Genomic DNA, 14,660 nt, shown 5'->3' with positions numbered 1-14,660 from the left:
CGAACCTAGTGGCGGCATGGCAATGCAACATTTCAATTTTTCTTATCTCCTCTAACAATGTACCAATTTGAAAAAATTATTTCTGTAGAACTCTCCCTAGACAGCAGCTTACAACGTCCAGTGTATAATTTTCATCCCTCTTTTGTTGCTAGGTCCTAAAAAGCAACACAAAGTTGTCGCATTACTTACTATTTCTTGTCCGGTTTCCAGCCTGCTTCCCCTACAAAAAAAAGGAATTTGTTACACCAATATGATCAGCAGTAACGCAACCCTGAACCTGAAAGCCACTGCAGTTGAACCGATTTATAACAATACCAGATATAACTAATTATTGGTTATAGCGACCATATTACTCTGCATTTACGATTTTTCGACCCTGCCTATTGAAAATGCATCCAGATATAACAAACATTTCAAAGCGCAATACTGTTACAAAGAATGTTTCATACCCGGTCATGGTGAAAGGAAGGCGCACACAAAGTTCTAAAGCATGGCAGTGCGCCCACCCGACGAAAATATAACTGCCAAGATGAGCAATGGCGTGTGGGCCAGTGCTATCTTGGAGGTTATGGCAGCGGCATTTTTTGCACACTTTTCTGTGCAGCACCACGCGCAATCTTGGAGGCCACAAAGGTGGCACGCTTTGTGTAGTTCCCCTTGTGGCATTGCATGCACTACGGCTATTTTGAGAATATCGACCATTTTGGACTAACGGCCACTCAAGCGTTGCTATCTTATCATTACTCTCGATATTCATGCATCCAGGGTTGGTGCGAATATGGCAACTGTGTGCCGCTGCCATGCAAAGTTGTAGAGTCGGCAGTTACTACGCCATTATCACGGTTCACAGAGATCACGGTTCGTCAACAATTCGTTTACGTTGTTGCTGATGATGGCATTCTACCTGCAAAATTTTATACTTTTTGGCTGAAGCAACATCGAAAACAACTCACGGCACATGTGTGGCTGATGCTGCAGCCGTAAGGGCAATACCTTTGCAAAATGCCAGTGTAGCCCAGTAGTTTCCACTTCCAGTCAACTAAAACGCTTTGCTATCATATGCAGAATCAACTCATGGCCCACTGATAGTAAAGTACAGTAGCACCTCGGCAATTCGCACTCGGTTAATTGGGAATCCCAGATAACTTGTATTATATGTGCTGTCCCAAATTTTTAGATGTATATTTTACCGGATAATTGGTGCAGCCAGTCGGCCACTTCCCTGTTAATTTGCACACTTGGCCGCGGCTTCCAAGCTATGCAATAGGAGTTGCCAATCTCGAAGGTTTCAACTAAGTTAGAATCTACGCACTTCTTTTAAGAACAGATCTTGAAGGCCATGCTTTTCCAGCTTTTCCAGCTTTGTGGGCCTTGTTAGGACTTGCCAGTTGGATTTCAGTTGGCGAACATTGTGTAACTGCTGCGTTTGTCTGCACCTATGCATTTTTTCATTGTGAAATGTTTAACCTTGGTGTGCTCAGAAGATGCCGAAGTACAAGAGTTTGTCACTGCAAGAAAAGGTTTGTTTGACTGAAGAGGCCAGCAAGTCAATGGCATCAAAAACTGCTCTCGTCGAAAAGCACCACGTTCCCTTGTAAACACTGTGTAACATCGTCAAGAACAAGCAGACAATACTCTATGTGTACAGCAAGATGCACTCTGCAAAGTGTACACGAGCACACACTCTTATATACGCCGACGTCGAAGCTGCCTTGATTGCTTTGCTGCAGAAAGCGAATGCAGCACCCCTTCCCATCAACGGGACCATTTTGCGGGAGAAAGCTAACCAGCTGGCGCTGCAACTTGGCCGTACAGAGTTTAAGTACAGCAAAGGGTGGTTCTGTCGCTTGAAAGATCCAAACAATTTAACATTCATTACTATTTGTGATGAGAGTGGCAGCGCGGACCAGAGTGTTGTCGATGCCTGGAAACAGCACACCTTGACTCCACTAATCACCAAATATGATGCAGCAGATGTGTACGATCTTGATGAGGCTGCTCTATCTACAGAATGCTGCCTACGAAGACGTTCACTGTGAAGAAGGCAGACATTAACTCTTTCGTTACCGCGAGAAAATGGCCGTTTTTCATAGGTCTCGGAAGAAATTTTTTTGCCAGTACAAATAATATTCCAGAACACGTTGCAGCATGCCAAATTGCACATAATGAAATGCTCTTTCCAAAAACATAAGTTACAAAGCAAACAATTTATTAGGGAACATACAAAAAATTCGGAAAAGTGCCATTTTTGTGGCGAGTTGATAAAAACAAGAAAGAAAAGGCACAATATCTACATACACATTATTAAGAAAGAAAATTTAGAATATACATTTTGAAGATCAATGACTCAGGAATACTGTCTAAAAAAAATTAATTCTCTGTACCGCGCCGTTCTTCAGCTACATAAAAAAAACTAAAGACCGGGAACAGCTTCAGCGCTCGTGCCATGCGGTGAAGCAGTTGCGCGTTTTCGTGAGGCACAGGTGCACTTCGCAGTTTTCGCAGAAAACGTTTGTCTTTTGTTCGATTTTGCGTTCCTGATAGCACATCCTGCAGTTTCGCCTTTTCGGCATCTTTTGCGGATGGTGCGGCACTTCTTTTGGGACAGGATGTACTCTGGGAACCTCTTCATCATCAAGCTCGAGCAGCTGTTGGGTGAGCTCCAACCGAAAAGAAAGTTGGTCGAAGTGGGCGCTCCTCTGCAATTCCGGTGTTGAGAGGTGTTGCTGGCGGTGCTCTTGAAAAAGAATGAAGCTATTCACAACAGCCATGTCAATACAATGAAAGAAGAGCGTCTTCCACCACCTCACGCACTTCATCAAAACGTTATAGGATGCAATCAGCTGATCGGACTTATCAACTCCAAGCATCCCGGAATTATAGTCGTCAATCAGCACCGGCTTTTCGATTGGGATGATAGTCCACACGCCGCCTCTTCTCTCTTTCCTTGTGGCTGTAACATGCCTGTTGGCAGTGTGCGCTGTTGACATCATGTGAACAACCTTCCTGTCCTTCCATTGCAAATACAGGATGTTATTCCGTCGGAGCCACCGAACATCACCTCTCTTTGCCTTTTTCTCCCATGACACGTCCTTCAATTCAGATGGGAAGCACCGACGATCTTTACGTGTCGTGCCACAAGCGAGGGTTTTGCGATTTAGCAGGTGAGCAAAGAGAGACGCAGATGTGTAAAAGTTGTCCATGTAGATAACATATCCTTGATTGAGATATTTATCGCACAGTTGTGTAACCACATCAAATGCTAGTCCACTTGCACTAGCTGTTTCCCGTTTGCCTGCGTACACATAAAATTGAACGGAATAGCCAGTCTGCGAATCAGCAAGCACCCACAATTTATATCCCCACTTTACAATTTTGTCCCGCATGTATTGCCGAATACCCGATCTTCCTTTCGATTTGACCATTCTTTCATCCACAGAGAGGTTCCGCGCAGGTTGAAAAAGTTCTGCTGATGTAGTGTTCACGTGTTGCAGAAGCCACAATACGCGGTGCAGCCTGCCGTGCGTAGCTACAGTAGTCGCCTCCGGATCAGTGACACTTAGGAAGCGCAGAAGTGCAGAAAACCGTCTCCTTGGCATAACGTTCCGAGGAAGAAGCCCTGAAAAAAGCCTACTGGTATTCCAGTAAAGGTGGATGCGTGGCACGTTCACAATGCCCATATAAATGAGCAGTCCAATGAACTTCACTAGTTCCTCGGGAGTCACTTCCTTCCACGACCCATCTCTTTCAGCATAGCTTGGAAGCTCCAAAATATGCATCCAAGCATATTTATTCGTGTTCTTGCAGATAGTATTTATTACTTCTGCGGTGAAGAACAGGAGGAAAAAATCGCGCGCCGTTGTAAAGCGTCTTGCGCTGCTCCGAAGTGCTGGGCCGAGATGTGCTCCGGGCGGCCTTGTTGGCGTGAACTGAAGTTTCTTCACAGCCGGTGGCAGCACATCCTGGCCTAGCGACGTACGGACCCTGCAGATAGCAAGAATAGCTCTAAGCTTGTGCACAAAGGTCGGCAGATAAGCGCGCGCGACGCCGGTGACTGCTCAAGGCCGTAAAGGTAACTCACCGGTGAGCAGCTGCGGATGTCCCGGGCTGACTCGAAACATCGTCGCCGCCAGAGCTTGAAGCAGAAGTACTGTCATCTTCGGACTCGAAGCTCGAATCCTCGTCACTAAAATCAGGTGCGGGCGAAGAATACTTTCGAGCAGAACGCTTTCCGCGCGGCGCAGTTGCGTCCGACGACGACGCCATGGCAGAGACCGGAGCGACTGGCGTTGTTGCGATAGTAACACCGGATGCGGCCCTCTGGCGGATTTAACAAGAGAAGCGAAACCAAAACTGCTGCAAACTGGCTGTAAAGGCTAGGTATACATGTTGGACATGCGGCGGACCTTCAGGAATGCGTTTTCGTGGAATAAAACCACCCGGACTCCAAGTCAAAGCTCACCAGTGAATAGCTGGCGTCATTTTCGGGTAATTATCCCCGCTCAACGCCGCCAGATAACAAAGCCGACAATATGATTCAATATTTGACTTGCTGGGAGCCTTTTGATCACAAAAATTTGACGCTAATGCTGAATTACCATGAGTGGCAGTATTTTTTCTCAAGCGCGGCCGCCACGCCCCCTTTTGCAACAACAGACGCACATCAGTTCTCAAAAAGGCGCATCAAAAATCAGAACGTCGCCAGAGCGGGAAAATTTAAACTGGTTCTACAAGTGCACTGCCTATACTAACCACTGGATGGCGCTAGCTGCACGAGAAACGATTCCAACATGTCGAAATCGGCCGTTTAAAGCATCGATCACCGGTGATCGATTTGAATAGGCGTGGTAACGAAAGAGTTAAGGGGATGAAACAGAACAAAGACAGAATCACTGTATTGTTCGGTGCGAACATATGTGTTGAGCACAAACTGCCACTGCTTTTTGTTGGCAAGACGGAGAAGCCTCGTTGTCTTAAACATGCACGACTGCCAACCAAAAACAACATTGATAAGAAAGCTTGGATAACAGCGGCAATTTTTGAAGAATGCATGTGGCAGCGGGGCATGATGTTCTGTTCATTGTTGATAATTGCCCAGCGCACGGCAGCATTCAGAACCTGCAGGCAATTAAGCTGGTATTTCTACCCGCTAACACAATGTCACTATTGCAACAATTTGTTGAAGCAAATGCTCTTTTGCTTCGAAAGCGGCAAAGTGTATGCCATTGGCCTCCTCGGTGCAATATGCCTCATTGTTCATGCGTGGAGGCAAGTGGAGGCCACAGTTATTCGACGACATTTTGAGCATTCGACGGTGTTTTGAGCAAACTGGATTCATGAAAGAAGTTGCCACCGCCACCTCTGCTGACTGTGCCGTCACCTGCCCGTTTTATGAGGAAGGGGAGACTCTTTGCGCTCGATATGAGGCCTTACGCACCGAGGATGGAGAGTGCAGTCCAATCGGCTTCTCCGATTACTCGAACATCGAGAGCACAGTTCCTACATGTTACACTGACCTCGACAGCGAATCGCTGCAAGAACAACCGACTCGGCCGCTAACACTGAAGACAGCGATGACAAGCCCGCCCAAGCACCCCGTTTGGAGGAAGTGATCGATGCACTGAGTGTTACGTGCAGCGTTGCGTTGAATACAACGGCGGCGGCCTGTTTTATGTCAACTGCAGGACGATCTCCAATTACCCCAGTCCTGCGCCAACCGATACCAACTAGCACCAGCAAATTTCCTAATTTCGTCACACCACCTAGTGTTCTGCCATTCTCTACTGCGCTTCCCTTCTTTTGAGAATTCATTCTGTCACCCTAATGGTCCAACGGTTATCTAATCTGCGATTCACATGACCTGCCCAGCGCCGTTTCTTCCTCTTAATGTCTATTAGAATATCGTCTATACTCATTTGCTCTCTGATCCAAGCCACTCTCTTTCTGTCTCTTAAAGTTATGCCTAGCATTCTCCGTTCCATCACTCTTTGTGCGGTCCTTAACTTGTTCTGAAGGTTCTTTGTCAGTCTCCAAGTCTGTGCACCATATGTCAGCACCGGTAAAATGCACTGATTGTAGACCTTCCTTTTCAATGACAACAGTAAGCTCCCAGTCATTTTTATTCTTCTCTGAATTTCCTTCTCATGGTCAGGGTTCCCTGCGATTAGTTGACCAAGGCAAACATACTCCTTCACAGACTCTAGAGGCTGACTTGCGATCTTGAACTCTTGTTCCCTTGCCCAGTTCTTTCTCATTATCTTTGTATTCTGCATATTATTAATCTTACACCCCACTCTTACACTCTCCCTGTTAAGGTCCTCAATCATTTGTTGTAACTCGTCCGCAGTGTTGCTGAATAGAACAATGTCATCGGCAAACCGAATGTTGCTGAGGTATTCACCGCCGTTTCTTACTCTTAAACCTTCCCAGTTTAATAGCTTGAATATTTTTTCCAAGCACACAGTGAATAGCATTGGAGATATTGTGTCTCCTTGTCTGACCCCTTTCTTTATAGGTATCTTCCTACTTTTCTTGTGTAGAATTAGGGTGGCTGCAGGATCTGTGTAGATATTTTCTAGGGTATTTACGTAAGCGGTCTGTACTCCTTGATTACGCAGTGCCTCTATGACTGCTGGTATCTATACTGAATCAAATGCTTTTTCATAATCTATGAAAGCCATATAAAGAGGCTTACTGTACTCTGCGGATTTCTCGATAACCTGATTAATGACATGCATGAGATCCATTGTAGAGTATCCCTTCCTGAAGCCAGACTGTTGTCTTGTTGATTAAGGTCCAGTGTTGCCCTTATTCTTGTGGAGATTATTCTGGAAAATATTTTACACTCAGCAGTATGCAGCGAGTCCATCCACTTATTCACTGTCAAAATGTCCATGGAAGTGCTTTCTCCGCAGGAGCGGCTGTACACAATCGTGTTTCGCTTTTTAAAGCGATCCAGCCACCCGTTCAATGCCTGTAAGTAATCGATGCCCAGATGCACTGCCACAAGGTCCACCTTTTCTTTTAGAATGGCACCGTCAACGTTGATCGCAGAGCTCCGTGCTTGATGCAGCCACTTGACGAGAACTTTTTCTAACTTCTCATGCTGTCCTTCTTCTGCCGCTTTCCGTCTGAGCCCGAACTTCTTGGCATTCTACAATATCACCACTTTGTTTGCCAGGATCGTCTTAGGCGAAGATTCAAGAATCTTAAGGTCCCAGGCAATGCTGGCTTTCGTGGCTCCATGCCGCTTTTACGCTTCCTCGTTAATATTAAGCTTATCGCAGAGCGACAGAACTGTCCGCTTTCGGGACATCGTGCGTCGCATTGCTCCACACAACTCAAAACCTCCGCTAAACGCTGGTCACTAGGATTACGACGAAGAACATGTGCAACAAACCTAGGCCTCTCCGTGCTACCTTGTCGGCGATCTGCTGCTGGGAAACTGGAAGAAGAAAAACGCTTCCCCAACGTGACGTGAGGCGACGCCGCTGAGAAGAGAGGGAGAAAGTGATTGTGGAGAAGAAAAGGCACAATTTCAGCACAGCGAGAGTGGCGGGTGGTTGCTGGTGGGGGAGAGAGAAACAAACGATGAGACGAGGCAAGGAAGAAAGCTGCGCCAAAGCGAACCGGTCGAGCGGTGTCAAGGGCTCCGGATGCGGAGAGACAGAGCGAGGAAAGAGACCCGCGGCACTTTTCTTTCGTCCACCGTTCCATGCCGCACTTCGTGAGGGTCGTCGTACGATGCGGGTCAGATGTAAAATTGCGTCAGATAACCAGGGTTTTTAATGCATTGCTTCTATGGGAACTTCGCCGGGACTGTGCTAATCCGTCGTAAAACCCGGGTCGTCACAAAACCAGGGGACGTACAACCAGAATTCCACTGTAGTATACAGCAGCTAGAAAAGCATAACTTCAAAACTCAGGTGAAAGTAAATGAAGCATATGCTTACGGAGGCCTGGAATGCTCTCGAGAGGGATCTCTCTGACGCCCTCCTTGAAGCAGGGCACACCAGGGTACACTTTCTGCATGTGTTCCTGCTGTTTCTCGATGAACTTCTTCACTATCTACAGCACAAAAAGAAGGACACAAACAAAAATGTTGATAAACAAGGGCCACAGGAAAAGCATTAAACCATTCAAGCACAATTTTTATGGCAGAACTTCAGTTACCTTCACTAGTTTTCTAGACTTACACTAAATATTTTGCAAAAGAAACATAGCGTAGAAACACAAACTGAGTTATCTAGCCCCATTTAATGCTCGCCACATAGCCCTAGATCATGCTGAACAGCCTCTCTCTGACCTTTGAAGATTGCACCTCCTGTTGAGCCCCTCTCTTCCAATGAAACAAAATAATACAGCTAAACACCCACTAAATTATTCCCTTACAGCTTTACTGCAAAGGTGGTTACAATATAGTCGTGATTAGATAAGGCTTGTAGTACACTATTTCAATGAAATGAAGCATAGAGACATGCCTACCTGCTATGCCTTCACAACAGTGCAGTATTAACATGAGAAATTGGGACAATGTGAGCCACAAAATCATGACATTATGTTATAGCTCCTAGACATGCCTTTGAAGATGAGCGTGAAACATACCATATGTATTTGTTTACAACTTCCAGACTGCCAATTCGATTCAGGGCAGCACAGAAAAGACACGAATAAATTCAACATACTGTTCACTTCATCTATGTTCTTAACACTTCAAAAATTAAATGCACATTATAAGAAATGATGTTAACTGGTATTCATTCAGCCATGACTAGACATGCAGAATTGGTTCAAATGATGTGACCTTGAAATAGAACATTTCTAACGTATAATGACACGGTTGGCAACAATAAAATGTGGTCAAAATATAATGAAGGTGTAATTAAATATCATTTAAGAGAGGACAGCTGTGCAAGCATTTTAAAGGCAGCACTAGTTCAGGAAGAACATTACTTACCTCCTTCTGCTTGCGGATAACGTGGCTGAAGGCTGTGTAGGATATGCGCTCATCCAGCTCGCAACCCATAAGAGTGGCCCCCTCATAGTCCTTGATGTACCCCGTGTACACAGATTTGGGCAGCTTGATGTCCTTGGAGAAACCCTGAGGATACAGAGAGCAAGGATACATGCTGACCAATTCCAAACGCTGTCTTCCCACAGTCAGTGTAGTCATGCTACAAAGAACAAATAGCCATCTTGGAATGCTTGGGCATCACATTAACGACCAAGCAACCTTCTGCGGAAGAAAAAAAAAAAGAATTGCACAATTGGGTATTGCATTTTTTCAGCAGTATTCTTCTTAAAAATTTGGCATACTTTATCTGGTTTCAATCAACTTTTCTTTTTTTCTCTCATATATTATCCTGTTGGTATAAACATCATCAAGAGCCAGTGAAATAGGGAAGCCTGAGCCTTATTAAACGATGACGTGTTGCAGCACCTTCTTCTTTCCTCTTAGTCATCAGCAAAAATGCATGCATCCCCATCGGTCAAGTGTACTAGAAAACAAGTTTATCACCCCAAGTGAAACTCTCTCTCCATTCCTCTCCCCCTATTACAGTGCAACCCTTTTGATACGTTTCTCACTGCTACGTTTTCCCAGCAGCTATGTCGCATTTTTTGCAATCCTGACATAAAGTCCATTGACTACTATGTATTACATTCAGATTTGATATGTCGCCATTCTGTAATGTTTTCTCATCTTAAGTTGCGTTTGAACACAGCAATCACGTAAATTTGGGGGTACCGTGGCGAATTCGCTCCCGTACATTGCTATGAAGATGATAAATGTATACTCAGGGTTAAGCCTGTCAATTCTCACCCAAGGTCCTGCCCCCAAGTGATGGAAGTACGCGATCATCAGTCCCGATAAGCATGCCTCGACACGATTATGGTTTCTGACCGTTTCCCAAAGTAGCTTTGCCGCTATACAGTCATTTTATGCGGTGGCACATGTTAAGAGTGAAAAGAGGCTGCTGTCACTGAACATGATACGGGTCCCTTAAACTGTACTGGTGGCTGTTCACAGCTATTTGTGACATTGCCGTGCTGATTTGGGGCCTTCCCCACTGTTAACATTTTCTCAGCTCTAACATTATTATTCAACAGTCCCTTGAACGTGCCAATGGGGTTCTACTGTATTAAGAGCTCCTAAAATGCTGCACCATACATTGTTCAATCGAGGAAGGAGCCTAGTTGGTTCCAGCAAATTGGATTTAATAAAAGCCACCTTTCGATTGTAGACGTTCACTTCTTAATTAGCCCTACCATACAAACAATTCTGTCAAAATGTTTACAAAGCGACTTGTTCTAACTTTTCTGGCAAAAAATTAATATGAATGCTCATGCTCATTTTTCATGCTCGTGTTTATTACGCAAGTCTTCTTGTCTAAATGTTGCCTCTAGGACAATGCTTCCCTTGTTTGTCCACAGGTGATTAATTAAATTCTGGGGTTTTACGTGCCAAAACTTGGATCTGATTATGAAGCATGCCGTAGTGGGGGGCTCCGGATTAATTCTGACCCCCGGAGTTTTTAACATGCACCCAATCCACGATACACACGAGCGCTTTTGCATTTCGCCTCCATCGGAATGCGACCGTAGTGGCTGGGTGCAAAAACGCAAACTCAAGATTCATGGACACAGGCTACTGCGAGGGGGGTGAGGGTCAATGTTGATCAATTCAAGTTGCTATCTTCCTGTGACCCATTCAACTTGTTTGGTAATACAGTTAGCGGTCTTTTCAAGCTATATAAAGTTGATGTGCACCTTTGATAATATAAGTGACATTCAGGTGCTTTGTGTACTGCCATTGATAGTTTAATCATAAAATTTTAAGCCTTTTGTTTCATGAAAAAAATGACAAGCACATTGTAATGAAGTGCTGCTTCAAGACAAATGTACACAATGCTCACATTTCAAGGAGAATTTTCTCACACAAGCATAAATTTTATAACAGCAATAATGGAGCAACCTTATTGACAAAAAAAAAAGGAAAAGCCTAGCACTCTGTCAATCAGATGTTAATATTGTACAAAATATCAGAAATTGATTCACAATTTACCTTACACCTTTACATTTATGATAGGAGGGCACATAGTACTAATTATGCATGGCCTCAAAACAGACAGTAATATATTTCACAGGATGTGCATTACAGCCCTCTTGTGAGTGTAGGTAAACACATAGGTAATAAGCCATTTTACGAATGTGATCTTTCTGTAAACTGCCAAACTCACTATGTATAATCGGAGAGCACGAAATGTAGAAATCAGCCAGAATGCACGCTAGCATGTAATCTATCCTGCATTATCATACATAATCTTTATTGTACTGCCGAATTTACCTGATTGTAACACGTCCCCAAATCTAACAGGCATCCAAATTTAAGGGGCTTAAATTAAGGAAATAAAAGTGCACCTGAATGTAAAATGCCCAGATTATATTAAGAGAAAAATAGCATGCCCACCATGTTCGCAATCAGAAAAAACAAGACTCGCAGAATTTACCTCCACAGAAGGGAACTATTACTCTTTTCTAAATGTGCTTCCATTATAAGAGCAGCGCGTTACCGTAGCCATCTGCACTTTATTCGCCTCAGATACCAAGCACACAGGGGCAGTATTCCTAAAGATACTACTATTACTTTCAAGAGATTTTAAATGACTGCATCGGAAAAGCTGAAGTACGCAGCCGACAGCATTCCTGGCGCTGTGCACAGATAGCAAGCTTGGCACGGTGATAGAAACACTGGCAGCCTTATATGTGGACACACCCTGTGCCGAATCACGAAAATCTCGCAAAAGTGATAGCACCTCCAAAAGCGACTGACTCAGAATACCATTCCAGACTGTAGTCAAGCACGAAATGAAGCCACAGCATGACCCACAGCAACCTTCACGAAAACATGCTTCATCACCATCCTGTGATGATTTCACGCTGCGTCAGAGAGCTCCCATAGTAGGCTGTTAACCACGCTGCAAACCGCGGTTTTGCTTTTATATTTGTTCGTAACACACAGGCAATTTTCAGACCCTTTATCTCAGTAAATCGTACATGTTAGATTTGGGTAAGCACAGTACAGTTAAAACTCAATCCAATGAAACTCGATTTTACAGAGTTCCCAACCTAACGAAGAAATTTCCATTCCCAGGCAAGTACAGTAAAACCTCGTTAAACCGTACCGGCTTAAACAGTAGTTTCGTTTTAAAAGTAGTAAAGTCAAATCCCCGACTCAGTGGCCATTGAACATTATGTGTTTCGTATCCGCATAAACCATACCAGCTTATTGCGTACGCATCGGTTAAAACGTAGCGTTTAAACTTTTCGTTGCGCAAACACGGCGCTGCACCATTTCCATCGGGCGGCTTGGCAGAACAACACGCCTCAGAGATCGGAACAACGGCCTCCAAGCGCTCTGTGCGTTTGCGCGTGAAGCCACATCAACATCAACATCATTACGACGAGGTGCGAGAGAGCGTTATGGCGTCGTGCAAGCGAGAACTCGTGTCCTTCCGAAGCTTGGATAAAAAAGACGCCAGGTGCTCAGCATAGAAGAAAAAATCGACATCGTCCATGCTATCGAACATGACACGAAGTCGGCGCTGACACGCAACAGGGATCTGCTGTTGACTACAGTGTGTGGCATTTGGAATGCGAAGAAGTTGTTAGACTTTTCGCCATCGTTGCCCGTGTTGTTGCCGAAGTGTCGACTAGCGAAAGTGACGAGGACGACATGGAAAGCGATAGCACGGGCGATTCAGGCCTGACAGTGGCATAAGCTGCGCGTTACGTCAGCCTCATGAATGCAATCATCGTGACGACAATAGGGGCGCGATAACGTAATTCTATTCCAAATGAAAATTATTCCAAACTCCGGCACCCGGCACTGAAAAAGGCGCTCCTGGGGCTTCTGCAGCACTACTGCGCACGTGCACGGTGAATACGTAACGCCAACGAGGAATCTGCCATGCGAGTGTTTGCCGAGAAGAGGAGGCTGGCTGAAAAGCTGGCACACAGCTTCAGTAAGTTTGAGGCCGCTGTCGTCGTCGTGCTAGGCCGCCGTGGCATCAAACGAAAATAACACTTTTGTCACGCTAAGTGAATAAATACTGCATGTTTTTTCGCCTTTCATCGCACTCTCTCTGAGTTCCGTTTTCGACAGGAAGTGGGCGATCTCATGCTATTCGATTAAACAGTACTACTGTTTAGTACATACCTTTCCCGAGCTCCGGCCAACTACGGTTTAACGAGGTTTCACTGTACCCAAAAAGTTTAATGTTGTCATCAACCCAAATTAACAAAACTAGCTAGCATTAAACCCGATTTAACCAAGCTTTTCCAGAAATGAATTAGTAAAAAAAGCTCCAATTTCCTTCCAATTTTGATGCAGATGGTTTTCTTTTTTTTTAGCAAGCACTCCTACGCTATCACGTTAAAACATGTAAGCACCCTAGTAATGGCCCTGGCTTTATTTTGACGAGGCTGCACGCCACACCCATGCACAAAACAATGGACTCAGCACTCACTAGCATTCTTACTTACCAAATGGAGCTAGAGGCGGCAGTAGTTCGGCCATCCTCGCAAACTTTTTACATGCGCATGCGTGGATTAGCAGCAAACACAATGCTGCAGTACCTCATGGGTGTCGCTATGTATGTGACAATTTTAGATTTTGAAGGACCTTTTTGAAAAATCCCTTACTCGATTTTCCGAACTTCCCGATTTCACTAAATAATTCGAGCGTGGTCATCGCTTCGTTAAACTGAGTTTCAACTCTACCTGCACTTTAGGAGTTTCCTAAACCAATATCCACAATGGCTTGCAAACAAACCTGCTTCTTGAAATAGCCGATGGCGAACTCATCTGCAAACGTCAAGAAGTGAAGGATGTTCTGCTTGACGTGGTAATCCTTGAGGTGGTTCATCAGGTGTGTTCCATAACCCTGAAAACATGAAAGAAAGGGTGACACACAAATGTAAAATGTCTGCTGTCTAAAAACAGCCAGAATTGAAGGCCTTATCCACTGCTTCGCATGAAAAGGCAGTGCTACTTCCCAGCAAAACATGCTGAAGTGTCCAAATAAGCATACGTCGTACAGCACATGTAATGTGTCTTTAAGACATGATAAGTTACTGTGGTGCAGCACACCTATAAAAAGAAAAGCTTGAACCTTTTTTTCTTGTTTTGTGATTACTATGGCGGAGACCCCGAGTATTGTACGTTTAGAATGGCATGAAGCAAATGTAAATGACAGTACGGATCAAGCAGACACAAACACCTCTTCCATTCTGTTCTCTCATTTATGAATGTCGCCTTTCTGCCATTTCAAAATAACATTTCTGTCCTCCTAAGCCCTTGCTATATACAAGGTAACAAGGCATTTTCTATACAATGCCCTTCTATACAATGCTCTGCCTGAATGACATCGGCAAATATGACAACTTTCCCATATTTGTTAATGACCACTTGATACCACAAAATAAGGCACTCTTCTCCACAGCACTGGTGCTAAAAAAAGCCAACAACTGGAAGCACTTGTGAACAGATAATTGTCAGATTAAGGCTAGAAAGACAAATGAAAGCTGTGTTTGTCACATTGCTGATAAGTCTAATCTTTCTGTTTTCAACTAACTGCCTGTATTCTGACTCTTCAATGTCAT

The 14,660-nt window shown here is 44.5% G+C and overlaps 2 protein-coding genes across 2 annotated transcripts in view; both read right to left on the bottom strand.

Moving 5' to 3' along the window:
• The window catches only part of Gcn5 (Gcn5 acetyltransferase), a 44,872-nt gene that overhangs the window by 8,299 nt on the left and 21,913 nt on the right, over positions 1 to 14,660 (bottom strand). Inside the window, exons 14-17 of the mRNA XM_065453264.1 lie at positions 13,832 to 13,942; positions 8,957 to 9,100; positions 7,953 to 8,067; positions 190 to 220 (exon numbers count right to left, since the gene is read on the bottom strand). Of these exons, the coding sequence (XP_065309336.1) occupies positions 190 to 220; positions 7,953 to 8,067; positions 8,957 to 9,100; positions 13,832 to 13,942 (401 nt within the window). The remainder of the gene's footprint in view (positions 1 to 189; positions 221 to 7,952; positions 8,068 to 8,956; positions 9,101 to 13,831; positions 13,943 to 14,660) is intronic.
• Positions 257 to 4,554, bottom strand: LOC135919438 (piggyBac transposable element-derived protein 4-like). The gene is made up of 2 exons (XM_065453265.2): positions 4,082 to 4,554; positions 257 to 3,984 (listed from the first exon to the last, which is right to left on the bottom strand). The coding sequence occupies exons 1-2, from the start codon at positions 4,264 to 4,266 to the stop codon at positions 2,433 to 2,435; spliced, it is 1,737 nt and encodes a 578-aa protein (XP_065309337.2). The 5' UTR covers positions 4,267 to 4,554; the 3' UTR covers positions 257 to 2,432.

Source organism: Dermacentor albipictus, chromosome 1 (assembly GCF_038994185.2).
Source record: "Dermacentor albipictus isolate Rhodes 1998 colony chromosome 1, USDA_Dalb.pri_finalv2, whole genome shotgun sequence".
Classification (NCBI taxonomy): Eukaryota; Metazoa; Arthropoda; class Arachnida; order Ixodida; family Ixodidae; genus Dermacentor; species Dermacentor albipictus.
This window is presented reverse-complemented; position numbering and strand designations above follow the sequence as displayed.